General features: G+C 40.1%; 2 protein-coding genes across 2 annotated transcripts; one reads left to right on the top strand and one right to left on the bottom strand.

The window, feature by feature from the left end:
• The first annotated feature begins 9119 nt into the window (after positions 1-9119).
• OR6T1 (olfactory receptor family 6 subfamily T member 1) lies at positions 9120-10046 on the top strand. Its single transcript, XM_072813657.1, has one exon. It carries the CDS (start codon positions 9120-9122, stop codon positions 10044-10046), a length of 927 nt encoding a protein of 308 aa, XP_072669758.1.
• Positions 10047-15031: 4985 nt separating this feature from the next.
• OR4D5 (olfactory receptor family 4 subfamily D member 5) lies at positions 15032-15976 on the bottom strand. The gene has a single exon (XM_072812613.1). It carries the CDS (start codon positions 15974-15976, stop codon positions 15032-15034), a length of 945 nt encoding a protein of 314 aa, XP_072668714.1.
• Between the last annotated feature and the right edge of the window lie 3469 nt (positions 15977-19445).

Raw genomic sequence — 19445 nt, 5'->3', positions numbered from 1 at the left:
ATTTAAATCTTCTGTCGTCTTGTTAGCTGGCTGACCTTAGGCAAGCAGATTTCTCTACAACTCAATTTCCTAATCTATAAAATAGAGACAAAGTAGTTCCTGCCTCATAGCAGTGTTGAGGATTAAAGAAGATTCTGCTGGCACAAGTAGTTGGTTTACAAAGAAAGGACTCCTCAAATGTCATTATTACTGTATTGAGCTGTTGGGAGATTGGAGTATGTTAATGAATATAAATAATTTAGTATACTTACTGAAACTTAGATAAATATGCACTGGCATAATAATGATGTTATTACTATTATATTAATAATAATAGGTTAACAATTAATATCAATATTCCTAATATTATTGTTATTAAATTATTATTCTATGTATTACCTTCCTGTTTTCCTCAAAATATAAAAGCACAATTCATCTCTAGATGACATATTCTCCCTGAATTCAAATTAAGTCTCTCTCAGTTTCTACTTGTAATTAAATTAAAATTTTATTAATAAGTTAAAATATTTATCATTTGAGTTGTTGGTTTTGAGGCACAACCCAGTCACCACACAGATATCCCCACAGTGTAGGATGTTCTTTCATTCATTTTTGAAGCTGCCTGAAACTTCACCAATCTGGTACTCTTTTAGGCTAATCTCTGAATTTTTTTTTATGCTAGTAACTCTGGAATTGAAATAGCGCAGTCAGTAATCCACTGCTCTTGTGTACATATATATATATATATATCTTTCTCGCATACGCTTTACTAAGATAACAAGTGAGGGTGAATTTGTATGGCAAAGGACAAAAAGTACCCCTACAAGAGTATTCAAATAGCCAATAAAAGATTTTGTTGAGGAGGAAGACGATCAGATTCCAGAAAAGGATTTGGAAAGTATCAAAGACAACCTTCACATACTTCACACATATTTTCAACTTGGGCAATTTCTCATATAATTTAATGTTATTATGGAGTAGTTTCTGAGCTAACTCAGCCAATAGACATTTCAATTTTCCCTAATCATTTGCATTGATTCACCAGAGTAAGCAGGTATAAGGGAGAAAAAAAAGAAAAGAGAAGAGGACATGCCCATTTTTGGGGAAAAGATAGCAGTTATGTAATCTCCCCTCAGAATAATATTCCATCTTTATTCTAAGATGAAATATTATCATAAGGACCTTTTTTTCTCAGAATGAACATAGATATCACCAGGTGTGTTATTGAACAACCCACTTGGATTCATTTCTTGTTTCTTGGCCTGTTCTTATGACACTTGGCTTTGGGGTCAAGTAGGGCACAAAACACCCTTGGAGGAAGGTGATTATCTGCCAAGCTTTATAGAAGTCCCACTCTAACTAGAATTTCTAACAGTTAAGTTTCAGTGAAGGAAACAAACTATTCAAGGATTTTTAAGCAAAGAGGATTAAAGGGAATTAAGTGCTTACAAAATCATCAGCTGTGCTTAGGAAATGGATCCTAGACTGGGATTCCAGGATGGACTCCTAGTTCTCTGCAGGTCCAGATCCAACCCACTGAGGAGATTAGAATGAAGGTGGGAACAGCTCACCCACAGTAACCACCATAGCATTCAACACTCAAGCACACTTCCTCTGATTCTTGAAAATCAAAGCAAGCCTGGCTCCTCACTTTCCCATAACAAAACTAGATGGCTTTATAGGGGCACCTGGTGCCTCCGTCAGTTAAGTGTCTGCTTTTGCCTCTGGTCATGATCTTGAGATCCTGGGATCCAGCCCTGCTTCAGGCTTCCTGGTCAGTGGGAAGTCTACTTCTCTCTCTCTCTGTCCCTCCCCCTGCTTGTGCTCTATCCCTCTTCTCTAGACAGACAACTATGATCAGTGCCAAATTATCTTTTATCCATTGTATATTTTAAACTATATTTTATTTAGCCTGTGAATCCCTAAGAGTATCATAGAATATCTTCCCATTTTCAAGAAGAGAGGAAAAAAAAAAAACCACAATTAGCTACAAATAAAAATCCCGAGGGGATCCCTGGGTGGCTCAGCAGTTTAGCGCCTGCCTTCGGCCCAGGGCATGATCCTGGAGACCCGGGATAAAGTCCCACATCGGGCTCCCTGCATGGAGCCTGCTTCTCCCTCTGCCTGTGTCTCTGCCTCTTTCTCTGTGCATTTCTCATGAATAAATAAATAAAATCTTAAAAAAAAATCCCAATGCACAGTCTGACATGACTATATTTCCTAATTCCAACCAAGGTTGGACAACCATCATAGAATTTTTAAATATGTTCTTTTGATTTTATCATATCTCTGCTAAACCAATAGTATTCACAATTCACTTCGTGCTCCAGAGTATGCAAAATTTTTCAGTAGAACAACATCTAAAAAGAGGCAGGCTCTTGATGACAGTTCACAGTCATTTTAAGGGACTTGAAGTTCAACATTCATTCAGGGGATGGGGGTAGAGTAAGCAGAGAAAAATGGATACTCTGAGCTTATAGAAATTATATAAATGAGAAGAGAATTTTTATTCTGCTGGATAATGAGATAAAAATTCAAGTGATTTGGGCAGGCCCAGGGGCTCAGCAGTTTAGCGCCGCCTTCAACCCAGGGCATAATTCTGGAGACCTGGGATCGAGTCCCACGTCAGGCTCCCTGCTTGGAGCCTGCTTCTCCCTCTGCCTGGGTCTCTGCCTCTCTCTCTCTCTCTCTCTCTCTGTCTCTCGTAAATAAAATAACTGAAATCTTTAAAAAAAATTTAAGTGATTTTTCTAATCTTTATTGATTATCTTAGTGCAAATTATATACAACCCATTCCCTTGAAAGTCCTGTGCAACTCATTTTCCAGGTGAGGAAACGGACACTCAGAGAATTTAATAACATATTCAAGTTCATGCCACAAATTGTGTCACAACTAGTATGTGAGTCAATATCTAGTATTTATTAAAAATAGTTTTATTTTGTTATTAGTGCTGATAATATATAGATATTTAATTTTTATAATTTCATTACATTATTAAGATAGCCAAGACCTCACTGAGTCACTACCAAGTTCAAAAGTATTTCCTGAAGTTTGAATATAGTGGCAAATTTTCTTCTACCCTGTACTCAAGAAATAGCTTTATTTTTCTTTTTAAAGAAGTATGCAGCCACTCTATGACAAAACTCAAACAACTTACTTCCCGTAGCCTCAAAGGACTAATTACATTGTTTATTTTTAACAAGTTGGGTCAAAGTTGTTCCCTTTTGGGGTTTCAAAGCAAGTTTAAAGCAAGTTAAAGTAAATTTTAATTGATCAGTTATGGCAAGAATTAATCATGCGAAGTTAAAGGAACTTTTCTTTCAACACCACAGTGGAGTTTTGCTTAGTATCACTGGGAGCAAACAGGTGTCAATACAAGAAGCCTTCTGTGTGTTTCAATGACCATGAACAGGAGGAGCCCTATAGATCCTCTGACTTTACATTCTTCAAATTGGCCAGGAGAAGAAGCCTAAGAAGTGCAGTACTAGAACAGGTACAAGCCAATTTATATCAGCCTCTTCTCTCAGGCAACTTTGTATGCTCAGAATTTATTCTTACTCTGACTTAGAAAGGAGCTTGTTAGAATTAAGTCTTGTGTATACAGAAGTTAAGGCTTATAGTTTTAGAGTACTACAAATATGGCATATTTCATTGCACACAGTAAAACAATTTGTTTCTCTGAAGGAAGAGAGGAATGAGAACTCTCCATTGCTACTTTTGGCTGTTGAGTTCTACACACATAGCCAATAAAGTAAGGTACTATGGGAAGCTTTGATATTTGTGTTTTGAATAACGAGTTAATTAGACTAACAACTTTCTCTTTTATTAAGGCCTCAAACACCATACCTCCAGCTTTTGGAAAACTTTGTCCTTATTCTTACTGAAGTCTCATGTAAAGATCAAGTTTTGCATGTAGAGAAGTAATGGGTAACCTATCGTATGTAGGATAGCACAAGACAAAGTACCCTGCCCAACATAGCATAATTTCCGGGAAATTTTTCATTCAACAGTTACTGTGTTAGTCATTCTAACTTCAAACCTTTGAGAACTAAATTATTTCTATCAAGAAGTAACTGAGGACACCTGGATGGGTCAGTGGTTGAGCATCTGTCTTCAACTCAAGGCATGATCCTGGGGTCCTGGGATCAAGTTCCAAGATGGGCTCCCCACAGGGAGCCTGCTTCTCCCTCTGCCTGTCTTTGCCTCTCTTCTGTGTGTCTCTCATGAATAAATAAATAAAATCTTTTTTTAAAAAAAGAAGTAACCCAAAATAGTCACATTTCTTTTTAAATTAACACATTAATGATTATTTGATAATTACCTAAAAGCAAGAATACTGTGTAATAAGTATATAAAGGCCTACTAGCAGAGATGGGAAGGATCCAATTAAATTTCATCTGTCTCAAGAGCCAGTTTATGTTCCTAGAGCCTTTAAGTCCATCAGGTTTGAGTCATTCTTCATCCAAGAAATAGTATGCCCTGGTCTTGCTATTTTTAAGAAGAAATATACTTACATAATAATTATAAGTGTATTTTAAACCGTAGTTTGATAATAAAAAAAAATGAATAATCTTTATAATCTCATTTTCCTATTGAAAAACTCAAAAGTTGGTATTTTGGGTTACTTTAAACCTGGAAGACTCATATCCTTTCTGGATCTACAATTCCTCCTTAAGTGTTTGGTTAAATGTTATTAACCTTTTAAGTATTCCATGCTGCTCCATACACAAAATTTGTTCCTTTCTTTTCTCCGCCCCTACATGACTTTGATTTTACTTTTATCACAGCCTTAAATGAATTCTAATGCAATTTACAATTTGCAATCAATATATCTAACCCTTACTACACTATGGCTCCGTAGCAATTCAACTTTTATCTCCAGTACCTGATAAAATACCTGGCACAAAGTGTTCAAGGTTGTATCTAGTCTCATATGTATGGGGGTACTCGCATGGGGTACTTGGTTAGCCCAGGCCTGAAAGGAATAATCCCCTCATATTTGTGGGCACACTGGGGCATGGGTTAGCCATCTGAAGTGTTGTAAGAATTAATAGCCTGGATTTATGGCTTCTCTGGGTCATCTGTAAAGTTAGCTTTCCACCACATTGGTGATGGTTTTAGTTTAGAAAACTATGCCTGTCATTTCTGGGCTCTTCTATTCCATACCTACTACTTAGTCTCCTCTTAATATCTCAGCCCTTTTTCCTAACCTTGCTCAAAAAGCCCAACTCTCTTCTTTCTCTCTAAATCCAGCATTTAGTCTCCTCTTAATATCTCAGCCCTTTTTCCTAACCTTGCTCAAAAAGCCCAACTCTCTTCTTTCTCTCTAAATCCAGCATTTCTCAAACTCTAAGGTAAATAAGAATAACCCAGATAAATTGTTAAAAATCTGTATTCCTCGGCCCTATCCCCAGAGGATGATTGCATTTTTACAGGTAGAGCCTAGAAATCAGTATTTTTAATCAACAAACTAGATGATTCTGGCGCAAGTTTTCCATGCTCAGAGGAAATAATTCAATAAACCTAGATTCTCCCTTGACTAATAAAGTATAAAATGTATTCAAACCTCAAGATACCAGGAGTATACCTAAAGAGGAAAAAAAGAGAAACTAGCTATGCAAATGTGTTGCCAGTGGAAATGAGAAGGATTTGGCTAAGGGAAACAGGAGAGGAGCTCTGAATGGATTGCCGGAGGACTAAACAGAGACGTGGACATACATCCTGGAAATGGGAAATTTGCAAGACCAAATGGTCCATGTGGGTGAAAGGATTGAGAAAGGATCTCAGGGACACCAGGGTGGTTCAAGCATTTAACTCTTGATTTCAGCTCACATCATGATCTCAGGCTCATAAGATACAGCCTCAATTTGGGCTCCACACTGAGTGTGGATCCTGCTTAAGATTCTCTCTGCCCCTCTCTCTCTGCCCCTACCCACCCCCTCCAGCTCACATGCTTTCTCTCTCTAAAGACAAAGAGAAAAAAAAAAAGAAAGAAAAGGTCTCATAGCCTAAGTTTATGGTAAATTCTGGCAGGAGGGTCCTATATTTCAGAAGGGAGATGGGAGAGTTTTGATGATTCCAACCAGATTTAGAATAATAAGCCATATAATAAATGTGTAATGCCATGAAGGAGTCCTTATTGGGAATGGGAAAGTAGCTAAGTACCTGTATGTGATTCTAGATCTATAAGCAACCCAAGCAGAATGCTCTGCTTTCTACATGATATAGATCCAGCATACCCTGTAATAGAACTTGAAAGACAAGGAGGACAAGTTTCTAGGATATACTCAGGTAAGGGAGTCCTTCTGGGGATGGAGAGTAGTGATTGGGGCCAGAACACCCAATCTCACTTCTCTGTAGAAGCTGAAAGCCTCCGAGATAAGGCTCAGTCTAGCACACATTCTGAGGGATAGTTTTATTTTTTTAGGACCAAAGCTTTAAACTACAATAACTAATTTCCATATGCACAATTCTTATCATTAACCCACAAATGAAGCAAGGAGACAATTGGAAGTTGACGTCAAATCAAATTTATAGTCACGAACTCTCTCCCGCCTAAGATATTATGGCTGAGCAGTTACAAGTGCAGTCTCTAAAGTCAAACTTCCTAAAATTCCAGTCCCTAACTTTTCTACTCGCTAGATACGGGTCCTTACTTTCTACATAATTCCTTTGCCTGTAGAATGGAAGTAATGCTTAGCTTGCCTGGTTGCTGAAACATTGAACAATGAAATGAATGAAAAATTCCTTTCCTAATATATTACAGCTACTCAGTAAATGCTGTTATTATTATGAGGCATTATTATATTGCAGCACTTCAAATCAATGTCCTTTTTCCCTCTGGCAGGTTCAAATTTCAAGTAAAAATAGTTATATTTAGTAGTGCCATGGTCTGACATCAGGGTTGGATCATCTTAAATGTTCATCTTAGCTCTACCTCTGAAGTTTTTTTAACCTGATGTGCTCCAATTTGCTCAGTTATAAAGTGGACAACAACAGTAGCTACCTAATTGTGTAGATTAAGTTATAGTGCAGATAGAATTGAAAATGTGTGTACATGTGTGTCCTTCATAGCTCTAATTCCCTCCATTGGCTCTCACCTTGCCAAACACTATTTTTAGTGTGAAGTAGATGGGAACAAGAAATCATTTCCAATAATGTTAACAACTTCTAACTATGAGTTTATGCAAGACTTCTTAGACATTAGGCTAACTAACCAACAACATTATTTGGAGGTTCAAAATGAGAAAAAAAAATTTAAGATTTTATTTATTTATTTGAGACAGACAGAGAGCATGAGTGGTGGGGAGGGGGAGAGAGAGAGGGAGAAGCAGACTCCCAGCTGAGTGCAGAGCCTGAAATGGGGCTGGATACCAAGACCCTGGGAACACGACCTGAGCCAAAGTCAGACACAACTGACTGAGTCACCCAGCATCCCCCAAATGACAAAATTTTAAACACATATATATAGGGATTATATTTTTATTATGTGGAATAATAAGAACGACAGCCAGCCAACTGGAAATTACTCAGAAACTTGCAAGTAGCCAGTAGGTTAACTGCCAATGGAATGCTGTATAATAGACTTTAGTATATGTGTTTTATAATAGTAGATAAAAGCTAATATTAAAAATTTGCCAGCTAGGCTTTATAAGCTATTTTTAAACACAATATTTACCCAATACTTTGGGAAAATCCATAGTTAACATATTTTCCTTATCTGAAATGATTATGTCATCCCTAAATACTCTAACATCCTTTTCTGAGCTTTATTGAGGTATTTAATTGACTTTGGAGGTATAAAGCTTTACTATTAGCTAGCTACTTAATCCCAGGATTTACTTCTTACTGACATAACCAGAACTTGCCCTGAAGGTCTTTCTTTCAGCCTTGGAACCAAGATTCTCTGCCTCTGCTGATAATTTTTCTTAAGACTTCTCCAGACAGACTTGAGAAAATATTTATGTTCCCCATCTTTAATGCTGGAAGTCTGGAGTAATAGATGTTCCTGGATTAAACTTTGCAAAAGCTCTCAACACTTCATTCTTCGTCAATTAAACAACTTGATGGTAATTTGCATTCTTTCTGTCTTAGAATGTTTTCCAACATTTTCAGACAATGAAATTGACAGGCAAAATCTATGAAATTCTGCATATTTGGTGCTGGATGTGACAAAAGGATCCTAGAACCAAGATGTCTAGTGAAACTGAACCGTGCAAAACTTATGGATAAATTTCATAAGTTCGAAAGTTCTAAAGACAAGATGAACATATCTCCAAATGAAGGTAATAGTTGAAGAGGCAAATTGCTACAACCTATCTCCTTGGGTAAGCTTCCTTCCCCCTCTTCACCTTATGCCACAAACACGTTGGGAGAGCTGAGGATGAGAGGAAGCTAGTCACCTGGAAGAGGGATTTCCCATAACCCAGAGAAGGAAGAGTTGGTAAAAACAACAAACCAGAAAGGACTTGGACTCTCCACAGTTTCATCACCTGTGACACTCTGGCTGATTAAGAAAAATAAAATCTCTAAAGACACTGAAAGCCGTGATTTTTATTGTTATCTTGTGTTAAGCCAGGACATAGAAGGACCACAAGCACTGAGAGTTCTTGATCCCAATATGATTTTGCTCATAGTTCATTTATTCTGTAAAGTCTTCTCTGACCCCTCCACTCTTCTGGACCCCACTCATGTGATACCCAGCCTAAGTGAAACAGAAAGAAGTATGTGCATGGGAGCCCCAGAAATCTGGTTTGAAATCCTGCCTCTACCACCTGCTCCCTATTTGATCATTGAAAAGTTCCTTGAACTTCTTCAGTCATCCTTTCTTTACCTAGAAGAGAGAATAGTTATATTTATCTTTAAGAGCCACTGTGAGAGGAGATACTGCATCCAAATTTCCTAATACATAATTAATGTTCAATATCATAATATCATCCATGTTATTGCTGATATACAGCTTGCTATCATATCTTATTTCTCTTTTTTTGTAAGTCACTCCTAAGCAGAAAGATGAATATAATCTCAGGATGTAAGGAAGCACCAGGTGCTTATTATTCTGTTGATCCATTAAATGATAATTTATGGCTATGGAACCAGTTACAAAATTCTGTTTCATTTCTCCTCCAGGTCACTGGAGATGAGTCTGGAAAACTGGACTCAGGTGACAGAGTTTGTCCTTTTGGGTTTCCCCAGAAGCCACATCCTACAGTCTCTGCTGTTCCTGGGGTTGATGGTGACCTACATTGTAACGGCCTCAGGCAACCTACTCATTATTGGGCTCAGCTGGGTGAGCAGACGCCTACACACACAGATGTACTTCTTCCTGAGGAACCTGTCCTTTCTGGAGCTGTTGCTTGTGTCTGTTGTGGTTCCAAAAATGCTTGTCATCATTCTCACAGGGGATCACTCCATCTCATTTGCCAGTTGCATCCTCCAATCCTACCTCTACTTCCTCCTTGACACCACCGACTTCTTCCTCTTAGCTGTCATGTCTCTGGATCGTTACTTGGCAATCTGCCGCCCCCTCCATTATGAGACTCTGATGAGCGGTCGTGTCTGTTCCCAATTAGTTCTGGCCTCCTGGCTAGCTGGATTCCTCTGGGTGCTCTGTCCCACCATCCTCATGGCCAGCCTACCTTTCTGTGGCCCCCGTGGTATTGACCACTTTTTCTGTGACAGCTGGCCTTTGCTGAGGCTCTCTTGTGGAGACACCCGCCTACTGGAGCTGGTGGCATTTGTGCTCTCCACGGCAGTGTTACTGGGGTCACTGGCGGTGACCTTGGTTTCCTATGCCTGCATTCTTGCCACAGTTTTCAGGGCCCCCACAGCTGCCGAGCGGAAGAAGGCATTCTCCACTTGTGTCTCACATCTTACTGTGGTGGTCATCGTCTATGGCAGCTCCATTTTTCTCTACATCCGTGTGTCGGAGGCTCAGTCCTCACTGCTCAACAAAGGTGCCTCAGTCCTGAGCTGTATCATCACACCCCTCCTGAACCCATTCATCTTCAGTCTCCGCAATGATAAGGTGAAGCAGGCCCTGAGAGATGCCCTGAGGTGGCACTGAATCATGGCAATGAGAGACTATGAGGATCACAAGTAAAATATATATATATATATATATTAGATTAGGAGATTAAAAATTTATGCAATTTTTTTTAAGATTTTGTGTATTTATTCAAGAGAGACACACAGAGAGAGGAGCAGAGACACAGACAGAGGGAGAAGCAGGCTTCATGCAGGGAGCCCGATGTGGACCTCGATCTTGGGTCTCCAGGATCACACCCTGGGCTGAATGCAGGTGTTAAACCACTGAGCCACACAGATGTCCCAATTTATGCAATTTTTAAGACTGGGTTTGAAGTTCAAATCACTCAAGCAACACCCTGCACTTTTGTCAGACAATTAAAAAATAGTCTTCATATGGAGCACCCCAGTGGCTCAGTCAGTTAGGCATCTGACTCTTGATTTCAGCTCAGGTCATGATCTTGGGATGGTGGGATTGAGCCCCAAGTCAGGCTGTGCAAGGAGTCTGCTCAGAATTCTCTCTCTTTCTTCTGCCCCTCCTGCATACATGCACGTGTGCTCTCTCTCTCTAAAACAAATAAAATCTAAAAAAAGTCTTCATAAATATACAATATAAAATAGGGAGCAAGCCTTCATTTTCCTTTCTCCTATCTTCCTGATGCCTCCCCTTCTCGATCCCTCCTAGAGAAGGCTGATCCAATTGGTCAAGTTTCAAAATTCTGGTTAGGACACATTTACTTTGGGGCAGGTAAGGATGTGGCCTTCATGCAGGGAGACCGCTACTCTTCTTCCTCACCTGTGTTCAGCACACTTATTACAGCTTCAGGATCCTATATCATGAAGCCAACCAGCAGATGCTAAGACATGGAGATTCAGATAAGGAGCTTATAGGGGAAGGAGTAAGAAGCTTTCTGCAGCCTTCCACCTAGACTGAGTATTACAAACAAGATTAACCAGAACCTGTATACAGAAAATTAAATTTTGGCTGTGGTAATAAATGGTTCTTGGATTTTCAATTGCTATTGCTCTTTATGTGACTTGCAGCTCCAATAGGGATCGCATAAAGGAAGAATGCTGTGACCATCAAATTATTTGGATATCCCAAATTCCCAAGTCTAAATACAAGGACAATTATTCAATCATTCCTTTAAGAAATATTATTAAATACCTAGTATGTTTAAGGCACTGAGCCAGGCAGGGATGAGACTAGGGTAATGTCTTGGGCCAATGGAGATGTGTGGGGCACAAATTTTAAAGAGACGTACACCAAAAAAATAAAAAATAAAAATAAAATAAAAAAAAATAAAGAGACGTACACCCTCTTGGTCACGCTGTTGGTCATGCAAGAGCAGGGTAGGGCTATGCACAAACCTGGGAGTGAATGCCTCCTCAATTCTACACCCGAGGCTGCTTTTTTGTTGCTTGTGAATCTACTAGTCTAGTAGTAAACAAAGTAGACATAGCCCTCACTTTTACAATATCCTACTTATAGTATAGTTGGGATTTGTGCCCCAAAAAAACAAACCAACAAAAAAACAAACAAGAAAACCTAAATACACATCTTAGTATGTAGCTGCAATTTGTGATAAATGTTTTTGAGAAAAGAGTTGAGTTTTGTTAGAGGAGCTAATAAGGAAAAATAATTTAGATTAAAGACTCAGGAACATACCTCTGGAGAAATGAGCTTTAAATCGAGGCCTCGGACTGAGGAGCAGTTATCCAGGCAAAAAGTAGAGGAGGAGCATTCCAGAAAGAGCAAGTAGCATTTGCCAGGTCCCAGAGTAAGACAAGATGGACTGGGAGAAACAAATGTACAAGAGGCCTCGAAGTGGAGAGGTGGGCTGAGGTCGGTTCAGACAGGACCTTATCTATAAGCTTTATGTGGATCTTTCTTCCTTTGTAAAGGCAATGTAAAGATTTTGAAGGGTTTTAAGTGAGGAAATGATCTAATTGTATTTTTAAAAATCAATCAGCTGTTGTGGGGACAACTGGTTAGAAAGAAGAGTGGATTTTAAAGGATCAAGTAGGAAGCTACTGCATGGCCTAGGGGACAGATGTGCTAGTTATGACTTTACAATTGGCAGTGGAGGCTGAGAAAAATGGACAATATGTAGTTTGGAAACAAGCTTGATAAGACGAACCCTCTACCTACCTACATAGATCTTACAGCCTAGGAAAGAGCCAGGCTAGTAAAGGGTCAAGAGGGAAACAGCAGACTCCTAAGGGAGACTGTGGTATTTTCTGAAGGGAATGACGACCTACATAAGGGGACTATGTGCATTTTTCTGCATAGAAGTAAGTGTACTAGGGGTATCTGGGTGGCTTAGTGGTTGAGCATCTGCCTTTGACTCAGGACATGATCCCAGGGTCCTGGGATCGAGTCCCACATCAGGCTCCCTGCATGGAGCCTGCTTCTCCCTCTGCCTGTGTCTCTGCCTCTCTCTGTGTGTCTCTCATGAATAAATAAATAAAAATCTTAAAAAAAAAAAAAAAGTAAGTGTACTAGATCTGCCTAAACTTGAGCTCTTTTCTCTTCCTATCCAGCAATATGGCAATTAGAAGGAAAATCATTTTGGTTATTGAAAAATAAAGAAGCTGCATATTATTTGCACATATATGTCCTCTTCAGTGTATTTGCACTATGACTTGTATAAATAAACATGCTACCCTTCTACAAGTCCAAAGTATAGTGGCTAGAGAATTACACTCTTGCTACTAAACCAAACCACATGGAAAGAGAACCCCGACTTAATTCTTCTGATTCCAAAATTATCTTCCCACTAAAATATACTCTTTTCAAATAACTTACATGTTTCCTCTATGCTGTCCTATCTGCTCTTCCAAAACCTTCCAGCTCCCTTTTCCTTAAACCTAAGCCTTTCCTCTTTCCAGTTTGACCCATGCTCTAAGCCCTGTATACTACACATTCCCTCTCAACCGGCTACTATTATGGAAAGGAACTTCACTTATACTAACTTACTTACTAAGATATAAGTGATGAGTAATGACTTAATGCTAAGATTGCAAATACATTTGTTAAATATCATCCTCTTTCCATCCCACATCCATGGTAGGGATCACCGATTGATTAAATAACATTTAACATAAATAAACAAAACATTGTTTTTATTTTAAAATAGATTCTTAGGTATGAGAGTGAAGATAAAAAAAGGTGCAGGTCCTATGATAAAAATAAGAAGCCAAATGGTTGACTTGGTGGTAGGAGACGCAAGAATGTGGATCAGAGAGTTAAACTGTGAGGGAGTATTAGAGAGATGATGTAAGAAAAGACCATGAGCATCTCTCCATTCCCTCTTAAATTGCAGTAGAGCTTCTAGGGGTACTGGTGTTACCACTTTAGGTATTTGTGGCAGTTGTACCACTCCTTATTTAGGGGCCAGCAAGTAATCTATTTTTCCACATTAAACCCAATTCTGGGGGGATCCCTGTATGGCTCAGCGGTTTAATGCCTGCCTTCAGCCCAGGGTGTGCTCCTGGAGTCCTGGGATCGAGTCCTGGGATTGAGTCCTGAATCGGGCTCTCTGTCTCTGCCTCTCTCTCTCTCTCTGTAGATCTCTCATGAATAAATAAATAAAATCTTAAAAAAAAATTATGCCTTTTCCATTGGGTTCAGTTGTCAACAAATTATCTTTTTACTCCATCTCCCCACATTCCAAAATCCAGTCCATTTCACTCCCTCGTCTACACTAGACCAAGACCAAGTTAGAATGTATTATCTCTACCCATAATGCCAGTTTAACTTGCACAAACTCACAAAAACAGAGTGACCCTTAGTAGGAATTTGAGATATGACCAAGAATTTGCCTTCTAAAGTTAAACAGATCTGGGTTGGATTCCAGAAACAAGCTCTAAAGACTTAAATAATTTAATGTCTCTCAGTTGCCACTGATTCATCATTAAAATGAAGATGATACCTACCTTGTAAGAATGTTGAGAGAATTAAAATAAATAGTAAATGTAAATGACTTGGGACCATGCCTGGTACATGGTAAGCTCTTAACAAATTATTATTTAGATCATGATGATGGTGGGATGCCAGGGTGGCTCAGTGGTTGAGTGTCTGCCTTTGGCTCAGGACATGCCCCCTAGGTCCTGGGATCAAATTCTGCATCAGGCTCTCAACAGGGAGTCTGCTTCTCCCTCTGCCTCTGTCTCTGTCTCTCTCTCTGTGTCTCTCATGAATAAATAAATAAAATCTTAAAAAAAAAAAAAAAGATCATGATGATGGTGAGTGCCTTAAGAAATTACAAGAAGGAAGTAATTTTCCCAAAACAAGTCCATTTCTCTTTGTTGACATTAAATTCAATCAGCCTTTCAAAATCAGAACTTAGTGTCCCACATTTAGATTAACCTCTAGATCACTCCTATCTCCAGGAAGTTTATAGTTGTTTTGAGCTCGTCATATATATTTTGTGTCCAAGAAGAAATATCAGAAAAGAAACACCAGATGTACCATCTCCATGCATACTGCAGCTGGAACTTTCTTAGTAGAGCCAACATCATCACATAGGCAAGGACTACCTAAGCCAAAAACCATTTCTGCATAGCACCTAAGACCTTTTCTCTAAGAAACACTTGGGAGAAGTTCTAGGATACTCATTTCATTTTCTTTTTATTTTTTTTAATATTTTATTTATTCATTCATAAGAGAGACATGGAAAGAGGGAGAGGCAGAGACACAGGCAGAGGGAGAAGCAGGCTCCATGCAGGGAGCCAGATGTGGGACTCGATCCTGGGTCTCCAGGAGCATGCCCTGGGCTGAAGGCAGGTGCTAAACCACTGAGCCACCCAGGAATCCCCTGCTCATTTCATTTTCTGTGTTAAAAGTTCAGGTCACCAGAACTTGACTGAGGCTAAGAACAATAGAGAAGCAAGTAGTAGAGCAAGTATTAGAATAGACAAGTAGTTTGGGCTACTTTGTAGGTCTTCTCAATCAGGCTGCTACACTGAAGCAGCTCTCAGATTCTCAGGCTCTGCCCCTGCTAATCTGGGGGGGCAGGGAGGTCAGTGCTCCAGGGGACCCAGAAGGTCTTTTTGCCTTCTCCACAGCTTCTTCATGGCCATGATCGCTTCCTTGTTTCTCAGGGTATAGATGGCAGGATTCAGCATGGGAGTGACCATCGTGTACAGCACAGAGACCACCTTGTCCATAGGGAAGGTGCGAAATGGCCTTGCATAGATGTAGACACAAGGTACAAAGATTAAGGTCACTACGGCAATATGAGAAGCACAAGTGGATAGGGCTTTGCTGCGGCCCTCCCTGGAGCGGCCTCGGAGCATGACCAGCAGTGCCGTGTAGGATCCCAGGAGCACCAGAAAACACATCAGGGTCACCAGGCCGTTGTTAGACACCATCAGAAGCTCTAAGACAAAGGTATCTGTGCAGGCCAATTTGATCAGCTGAGGCACATCACAGTAAAAGTTGTCCAGCTTGTCAGGCCCACAGAATGGCAGCTGGATAGTCAGTCCAACCTGTACAATGGAGTGGATGAAGCCCCCCACCCAGGAGGCTACCACGAGGAGCCCACAGACTGTTCTATTCATAATAATCCTGTAGCGCAAGGGCTGGGAGATGGCAATATAGCGGTCAAACGCCATCACAGTCAGCAGGAAGATCTTGATGCCTCCAATGAAATGGAAGAAAAAGAGCTGAGTCAGGCAGCTACCAAAGGAAATGATGGGGTTGCCTGAGAGCAAGTCAACCAGCATCCTAGGTGCCGTGATGGTAGAGTAGCAAAAGTCTAGGAAAGAAAGATTGCCTAAGAGAAAATACATGGTTGTGTGGAGGCGTGGGTCAGAGGTCACTATGGCCACAATAAGGAGATTTCCCATTACAGTCATAAGATACACAGCTGAGAAGACAATGAAGAAGAAGAACCGGAGCTCCCATACCTGAGAGAGCCCCAGGAGGACAAAGCCTGTCACCTGGGTATGATTTGTTGGATTCATCTGCTTGATATGACCTGGTAAGTGAACCTGCTGAGGAAAGCGGACATATTCATCATGGGATCCATCAGCTTCTCTGCAATAATTTCCCCTACCCTGTCTGGGAAATTCTCCCCATCTCATTTAGTATAAGACAAATGTTTTAAGTAGTTCTATAGGAAACCAAGTACTTGGACATCATATACTGGTGCAATCAAAGTCCAAGAATATAAAACTCAGAGTAACACTGATACTATTTATAATTCATGAAAATCAAAAATAGTCCTCAAAAGTGGAGAACTGATATGCAGAGAAAAAAAAAACAAAACAAAACTTCTACCCTGGGAGTGACTCTCACTTCTCCCAGTAGCCAGCTAGCTGCACAAACAGGGACAATCTTTGAAAATTCTCTAAGACTCATACTCATTTCCCTCATCTAGGATGTACACTAGCCAAAATGCCTGCAAGGTCTCCTGTAGTCTAATATTTTATAACTATAGGTGACCTTTATTAAGAAAACACAAAAAAATCCCACTGGCCAAATATTTGGACATAATAAGGGTTGTGAACTACTGTTTCTCTAAAGCCAGATAAGAAAACATGTGGTACAAGGAGCTTCGTATCCAGTGGCTGCAAGAAACCCAAAGAAACTACAGTCCCCGGGGAAATACAGGGAATGGCAACTAAAATATTGAAACCCCCCCCCTGAGAAGTTTGCATGTCACTGCTAATTTGGGGGATATCATCCAAAGACTAATTTCTTATTCATATGAGAAGCAGCAAGAGAAGGCCATAAATATTAACTGAAGGTAAAAAAAATCACTAGTTAAATGCAAAACCTGCCTCAACCTTTGAAAACCTTAAAAATAGAAAGGATGTTTTTATAGAGTTAAGTATTTTTCAAAGATACTGAGAAAGCTGGCTATTTGTAAGAATTCTATAATTAATCTCTTCATACTGTTTAAGAGAAATGTGAAGTATCATTCCACACTTAATTTTAAGTATGACTTTTCAATTATATTTTCCTTCCTTAGTTCTTTCTTCATTCAATATGCTTTTATTAAGCATCTTCTGTTTACTAAGCACTACATTAAACACTAAGGATCTTAAAAAATAAGACACAAGTGATCTAATGTGTCATACTCTGCATAGGACCTTCACCCTGACACCTGCCCACCCTCCCCCCGTTTTGTCATTTTGTATGTAGCACCCCCACACACACACTATGATCTAGCATACCGAGCTACTTCAAGTTACTCAAACTTGCCAGGTTCACCCCATGCTTCCCTGATTTTCTTTATTAATCTCCATTTTATCTTATTTTAATGAGATCTTTTTATTTTATCTTAATTGTAATGATTTTATCTTATCTTATTTTTATGGATTTTATCATCATTTTATCTCATCCTCATGTTAATCAAATGTCTCAAATACACAAAGTTGGGATTTCCGGTTGTACCTAAAACATATGAAGAACTTGGAAATCAATATTCTTACCCTTGAAGCAAGAAAAAGCCAAGCAAAATGAAAGGCGATGACTCTTCTCGGAGCCATTAGAGAACAGAAGGTCACAAGGCAAAACACTCCCTCAAAACCTGGAGACACAAGGGAAGCAAGGGAGAATCATAGCAAAGACTTGCCTACCTGACGCAGGACTGCTGGAGTCAAACACTGGCAAGAGCCCTTAAATAGCAATTTTGACAAATTGCTGGAATCTGAGTGTAGACTAGCATGGTAGCCCAAGACTCCTGGGAGCTGCATTCCTAGGGAAACCTCACACTTTCAAGGGCTCTATCTCCACAGTGAAGAGTGAAAAGAGATACTCTCCTGGCACTAGCAGTGTGGAACTGGCCTAGGTGATTTTCCATAAAAAATTCTTATTCTTGGGGTGCCTAGGTTGCACAATTGCTCAAAGCGTCTGCCTTTGGCTCCAGTCATGATCCTAGGGTCCTGGGATGGAGCCCCAGGTCCAGCTCCCTGCTCAGCGGGGAGTCTGCTTCTCCCTCTCCCTCTGCTGCTCCCCCTGCTTGTTCTCTCTCTCTCTCTCTCTCTGTCAAATAAATAAATAAAATCTTTTTTAAAAATACCTATTCTCTAGGATAGTAGATATTACTAGAACCATCTCCCACTTGGGAAAAGGACATTTCTCCCACTTTAGCACCCTATAGCCTTGCTGTGTTGAGTAAGTGACAGGCGGGGCTAGGTAGGGAGAGATAGATAGGGGCTATGTGGTCAAGCTCACAGAAATTCCCAAAATGAGGAGGTGAAGGAAACCAGAGATGAGGGAACACACCAGACCACCTTGGCCTAGGTGTGTGTGGGAGGAGGAAGGTGTCTTTTTTTATGACAGTCCCCTGTGACCAACAAAGGATAACCAGACTCCAAAAAGAAGTAGGCCATTAAAGATGTTATCACCTAGTCATTACTCAAACCAAGATTATCACAAGAATGATAAGGCCACAAGCTCCCTGGTCAGTTCTAAATAAAAGACTGCCAGTGGAGCTCCTGTAGGCAATGCTGTCGGGACCCTTCTCACTTCTGAGAGCTTTTCTTGTATCCTGGCTTAATAATCTTCCATCACTTTACTCTCATTTGTCTACAAGATTCATTCTTCAACTCCATGAAACAAGAACCTAGCTCTCTCGCTTCAGTGTCAACCTAAGGGTGTGAGTGTAGGACACAAGCCCACTAAAGACTAAAGTTTAATCACAAGATTATAGAATGCTTCCCTCCCTCTGGGACCTCACCTCCACTGTCAACCGGGCTCCAGTGTTGATGAGGGAGCAGAAGGCAAGCTGAAGACAAAGCACAGGCTGACACCTGCAACCTTCACCCCCACCCCAATTCCTGGATGGGATAGTGAGGTGGCATTCCTCCAGGAAGCTCCCAACTGTCTTAATGTTAATGCCTTGCTAGAGGACAAAACAACCTTAATTTGACAATGGCAAGGCTGGTCTCCTGTGAGTCTTCTTTAACATATGAAAATCCTTCTGAAACCTCTGTTTTTGTTACCTCCTCCAAATATATAATCAGTCACCCCCACAACACTAGCACAGCAACCCTTCTGCCCACAGGTCCTGTCTCTGTGCTTTAATAAAACCATCTCTTTGTGCCAAAGACATCTCAAGAAGTCTTTCTTGGTCATGGACCCCGGACCTTATCCCACCAAATCTCACCTGCGTTCCAAAACGACATCAGTGTGATAACAGTGGGTTACAGCTAACGCAGCCACAAGGTACAGACTCTCTAAGAACAAGTACTTAAGGATGCCTAAAGGCAATGTGGGAGACCACAGGGTAACTTGAAATCTTGACTCCTGCAACCACTAGCCAGATTCACATAAATTCTCATATTAAGATTTCTTTACCTCAGTTCCTATTATTATTATTATTATTCCTATATTCTATGCTTGGTTTTCAACAAAAAAGTCACAAGGATGTAAAATCAAGCAAAAGCACAGTCTGAAGAGACAAAGTAAGCACTAGACTCCCCT

The sequence above is a fragment of the Canis lupus genome, chromosome 3 (assembly GCF_048164855.1).
Source record: "Canis lupus baileyi chromosome 3, mCanLup2.hap1, whole genome shotgun sequence".
NCBI classification, from domain to species: Eukaryota; Metazoa; Chordata; class Mammalia; order Carnivora; family Canidae; genus Canis; species Canis lupus.
This window is presented reverse-complemented; position numbering and strand designations above follow the sequence as displayed.